At 32.8% G+C, this 6,000-nt stretch overlaps 1 protein-coding gene across 1 annotated transcript; it reads left to right on the top strand.

Annotated features, from left to right (window-relative positions):
• Window positions 1-832: 832 nt before the first annotated feature.
• Window positions 833-2,165, top strand: LOC109790248 (FAD-dependent oxidoreductase family protein). Its single transcript, XM_083077592.1, has one exon. It carries the CDS (start codon window positions 893-895, stop codon window positions 2,069-2,071), a length of 1,179 nt encoding a protein of 392 aa, XP_082933718.1. The 5' UTR covers window positions 833-892; the 3' UTR covers window positions 2,072-2,165.
• Window positions 2,166-6,000: the final 3,835 nt, after the last annotated feature.

Here is a 6,000-nt window from a genome sequence, read left to right as displayed (position 1 = left end):
TTATAAAGTTATTATACAAACATATTTTACAATGATGAGATATTGTCCGCTTTGGGCTTTAGCCCTCACGATTTTGCTTTTAGTCATCACTTAAAAGACCTCTCAATCATTGAAACATGTTTGTATTATATAAGGTTAATTTTTAGGGAGTTGCTACGGTACCCTCAAAGATGGAAGGGTTTCAATACATTTTTCTATGTAAACTCATAAAAATTTTTAAAAAAATTAATTTAATTATAAAATAAATAATCTAAATTATACTTATAAAATAAAATGTAAGATAAAATTATAGAGATTAAAATTATAAGTTTTCAATAATATTATAAAATATTAAAGAAAAAAAATTAATAAATAGTAGAAATAAAAAGTTATTAAAATTACAATATAGAAATTCAAAAATTTAAGACAAAAAGACAAAAAAATATACTTAAAAAATTATTAAAATTAAAATATAAAAATTCAAAAAATTTAAGTGAAAAGATAAAAATATACTTAAAAAATTATTAAAATTAAACTATTTAAATATATAATAATATTATTACAAATAAATTAAAATATATAAAATAAAAATAAAATGACTAAATAATTTAAAAATTAAAAAAATAAAATATCATAAATATTATTTAAATAAATTACTAAAAATATAAAATATAAAAAACTGTACCGGTACCCTCTCAAATAAGATGGGTACCATAGAATTTCTCTAATTTTTATTATATTTTATTGATGTGGGACTTGTTTCTATCTCAACAATTATGTGTTGAGATTAAGAAAGATGCGGATAATGAGAAAGAATTATATTATTATGTAATAATGAGATGCAGTATTAATAAAAGGCAGGGCGAAGCGAAGAAGAGAGCGTAAGAGTTAGCAGTAGTGAGAGTAGAGAGAAATGGAGGAAACGCAGTTCGACGTGATAGTCATCGGAGGAGGAGTGATGGGAAGCTCCACCGCCTACAACGCGGGGAAACGAGGCCTCAAAACCCTGCTCCTCGAACAATTCGACTTCCTCCACCACCGTGGCTCCTCCCACGGCGAGTCCCGCACCATCCGCGTTACCTACCCTCAACACCACTACTACCCTCTCGTAATGGACTCCTACACCCTCTGGCAAGAGGCCCAGGCCCAGGTGGGCTACCAGGTCTACTTCCCGGCCCACCACTTCGACATGGCCCCATCCCACCACCCCACAATGCGCTCCCTCCTCGACTACTGCCGGGCCCACAACATCCCCTTCCAACTCCTCCGCAGCCCTGAGGTGGGCCAAAAATTCTCGGGCCGCATCAACATCCCCGACGACTGGGTGGGCCTCTCCAACCCCCACGGCGGCATCATCAAGCCCACCAAAGCCGTCGCCATGTTCCAGACACTGGCTTTCAAAAACGGCGCCGTGTTGAAGGACAACACGAAGGTGATAGACATAAAAAAGTCCCCCGAGGGGGGCGTGGTTGTTTTGACCGCGCGTGGTGAAAAATTCCGCGCTAAAAAGTGCGTGGTGACGGCGGGCGCGTGGGCGAGTAAGTTAGTTAAAACGGTTAGCGGGGTGGAACTCCCGATAGAGGCAGTGGAGACGCACGTTTCGTACTGGAGGATTAAGGAGGGGCAGCAAGGTAAATTCGCGGTGGGGAGTGGGTTTCCGACGTTCGCGAGCTTCGGAGATATTTACATTTACGGAACTCCGACGTTGGAGTTTCCGGATTTGATTAAGGTGGGGGTGCACGGGGGAAAGGCGTGTGACCCGGACAAGAGGCCGTGGGGCCCAGGGGTGATGATGGAGGCGTTGAAAACGTGGGTGGAAAAGAGTTTCATGGGTTTGGTCCATTCGAGTGAGCCTGTGATGAAGCAGGCTTGCATGTACTCCATGACACCCGATGAGGATTTCGTCATAGATTTCTTGGGTGGGGAGTTTGGGAAGGATGTGATCATTGGAGGAGGGTTTTCCGGTCACGGCTTCAAGATGGCTCCAGTCATTGGCAGGATTTTGGTCGATCTTGCGCTTCATGGGGATCCCAATGGGGTCGATATCAGCCACTTCACCATTGCAAGGTTTAGGACATCTTCCAAGCTTTAAGCTTTTGGATTTTTCTTACGTCCCCTTTGTCCTTCTCTATGTTTTCTACTGTTCCCTCTCTTCTATTTAAATAAATTAATTATCAATTCCAACACCCCTGTCCACTCACCACTCACCATCACCTGCCTAAACTAGATCAATCACCTGTCCACTCACCACCCACCCAACTATCATTCATATTCTTAATTAACCATACTCATTATTCATCACATTCACATACATATAAAATATATTTTGTTCACAAATACAATTACTCTTTTTTAACGATTTCTATACTTCAAAATTATAATTGACTACCGCGCAAAAAATATCTTGATTAAGAAAAAATAAACGCCAACCCAACTACGACTCTCATTCATTCCAATTCCAAACTATAAAAAGGACAATAAGTGAGAACACTGTAGCAAAATATACTATTCCAAGCCGCAAGACAGGCTGTCCATCACATGAAACCACTATCCTTTAAGAATGACAACAAAAATGTCAAGTCATAAAACATAGTGCTGTTCATCATTTGTTCCTTTCTTATATTTTGCCAAATCTTAATTTGTTTTAAAAGCAGTCCCTTCAGCCTCCATTTTAAGTTTCGACGTCATCATCCCTTATGTGACAAAATTCTATAATGTTTCTTTCCAAATCACACCTAAAGTTTCTTAAAAATTTACCGCATATATTTTAAATTATCAAATTATAAATATTCTCATTAGTTTTCTTTTTTTAATTTCAAATTATCAGCATAAAAAAATTTAATTACATTTTCAAGTATCTCGCCATATCTTATTAATTCTGAAATGAATTAGTAGAAATATAATTTTAATTCATATATTAACCTAACATCAAATATTTAATTTAAGGATTTGATTCCTCTAAAATAAATGGTATACTTTAAAAGATAAAATATAATAATTATTATTAATTAAAAATTAATAATAAAGAATTATAATAAAATCAAACACATATATAAAAAATTTAAAATTAATTACAATATTCATTGTCAATGATTATTATTACTTTATTAATGGAATCTCTTTATTTTTGAGAAGTGAAATCCTTAATTTAAATACTAACATTAACACTTCATAACATGTTCACTAAAGAAGGTTGCTGTATAAATTTCAAAAGCGTTCATTCTTTTGATATAACAATGCTTGGAAAACAAGGATGTAGATTTCTTTCTGGCTCTAATGCTATGGTGTCAAGACTCTTCAAAGCTAAATACTAGTCTTAAAGAGATTTTATGGATTCTAGTAATTATATTTGGCCTAATGTATTTATAATTCTCTAGTTGTGATCGAGTAAGGTTTGAGGAAGAGGATCGGTGAAAATTCAAAAATTAATATGTAGAAGGAATCTTGGTTGTGAGGTATGACATGCATCAAACTATATTGTCCCAAGATCTTACTGCTCTTGATACCATGTAAGAGTTAGAGAAGAGGGAAGAGAGAAAGAGAGGAATGATATGTGTGTGTTATTATTGAACGTATTACAAAGTATATATGGTATGTATGCAGAGAAAATCTATGGACTTAATGGGTCTTAAATAACTATATTCCCTTTACAAAAATAAATAACATGATTTATTTAATCTATTTAAAAATATGACTGGTGGTCTCAATTGTATCATGTCATTGTTTTTTTTTTGGTATCATTATGAAAGATAGAAGGCAAAAATACACTAGAACCTAGATGACATAGAGTCAACTCCTAAAGCAAATAAAATAAAATTTGGAGGACTCCTCCATGAAACATTCGAGTTCAAATGTTGGACACCCCATCGTGCTAGAGAATGGGCCACACAGTTGATTTCGCGAGGGATACAAACAAACTCTACCTCCCAAGCTCGGGAACACTGATCTATCAACCTCTTAATAATATCATAGTATTTATGTCTAAGTTGAGCCCCTTTCCCTAAACTCTTAGCTGTATTGATAACACCTAGACAATCGGATTCGCAAATAACCTTCTTACACCCCTCCTTCCAACAAAGCTCAAGGCCTTCAACAACTGCTAGTAATTCTGCCTGGAAGGAATCACCGCCCTGGAGAGTAATATTATTATGTATTAAAATATTAATTTTAAAAAATCATTTAAAATATTTTTTTCAATTTATGAAAAATTGAAAATTCATAATAATTATTTAATTTTAAAAAAATGAAAATTATATAACATTTAAAAGAATACATAATTATATGTAATTAAATTCAATTTTTATTACTACATAGGATTATATATTCCAATGAAAGAGTTACTTTAAACAATTGTAACTTCATTATAACACCTCAACAAGAATCTCACGTTGAATATATTCTAAGATGAAAATTATTTTTTTTATATCTGGTATACAATTTTGTTTTTTATATTAATTAACATCACTATAATTTTTTTTAAAAATATTTATCGGCTAAATTGTATTTTGATTTTTATTTTAATTACGCAATTTTGAACGGCAGTTAGCAGCAATTCATTGGGACTAACGTGGATATGGATTGTGATGTGACACTGAGTTGAAAAAGAAACATGAGTCAGTTAAATAAAATTTCGAGACTTCTACTTCTACCTTCAAAAAAACGAGTACTTCATAAAAGAACAAAATGTTAAAAATCAGTTAGCTGATGATTTCATTTCGTAAAATGGGCAACCAAATGATGGGTGTTTCTGTGTTCAAGGCCCAACTATAGTGAATATTGGGCCTGTATTTTGATACTTATGATCTCTATTAAATACAGCAACTCATTTTGGCCCAAGATCAATACACTATTACACACCAATTAAACAAATATAATAGTTTCAACCTTATTTCACACTATGGAAGACATAATATAGACCCTCGGTGTTATAAATGTCCAACTCATGAAAGATAAATCTCAAGACTCTAATATACTAACTTAATAGAAATCGTACCAAAATTTGATAATATATATAGTAATTAATGGTGAATTAAAATAATATTTATGTATTTTGATAGTTTACAAGCTTATTAACATATTAAAACTCAAACATTAACATTGTCAGTATAAATAAAATTTAATTTAATTAAAGGTCGTATGATATGTAACCAATTTAATAAATTTAACTAATGAGAGAAATGGGAAGATAAGAAAGACAAATATAAAATAAGATGAGTGATACAAAGGGATACAGAAATTATATAAATTGTCATATAATATCATTATACGAATATAATATTTCTTTACTGTATGCGCCCACTGTTACAATTTCTCAAGTTCAATAATTCTGTTAGATCATATCTCTGGCATGCTTTTCTAAAATCATTTACTTTATGACTCCAAAATTGTCTTTACTCGAGTTTTTGCACAAACAATAAAGAACAGAAGACATCGCCAACATGATTGATTCCCAAAAAGTTAAACCAGAGGTCCTAATATATTATACAACTAAAAATCTAAAATTGTTAAAAAGCCTGAACAGTGAACATGTCTTAAAAAAACAATTGATTAGTAGTGTAGACCAAATTGACTACTGACTTATATATAGCCTCTTGAGTGGCGATTCAAGTCATTAGAAATCATAAACAAATAAATTAATTACTATTAATTACCAACTTCAATTTGCTGAACCTAAAAGCTATATTCACACAAGAGTTCACCAATTTGATTTTAAAAGAATGGATGTGGGGAATCTTTATTATGGATTTGCAACTTGCAAATTGATGAAAGTAGAATAATTATTTCCTTTGTGCACAACAGAGCGTCTTCTTCTTTATTTAAGAATCATTCATTTAGGTCAAGCTCTTAGAATAATCCCAAATGCAATAAGATATACTTGTGTGTTGACGGTGGACAAAACTTTTACACAATGGGATGCCCTATTGATCAGTAAAATAAATGAATCTGTGCTTGTGATTCTGATGAGGCTTTTAATTAATACTATTGAAACGTCATAGGATAACTAAGAAATGGCACTAAAAT

This window comes from Cajanus cajan, chromosome 6, assembly GCF_000230855.2.
Source record: "Cajanus cajan strain Asha chromosome 6, NIPB_CcT2T_4, whole genome shotgun sequence".
NCBI lineage: Eukaryota > Viridiplantae > Streptophyta > Magnoliopsida > Fabales > Fabaceae > Cajanus > Cajanus cajan.
This window is presented reverse-complemented; position numbering and strand designations above follow the sequence as displayed.

Coding starts and splice junctions, on each gene's coding strand:
- LOC109790248 (XM_083077592.1), top strand. CDS start 893: ATGGAGGAAACGCAGTTCGACGTGATAGTCATCGGAGGAGGAGTGATG.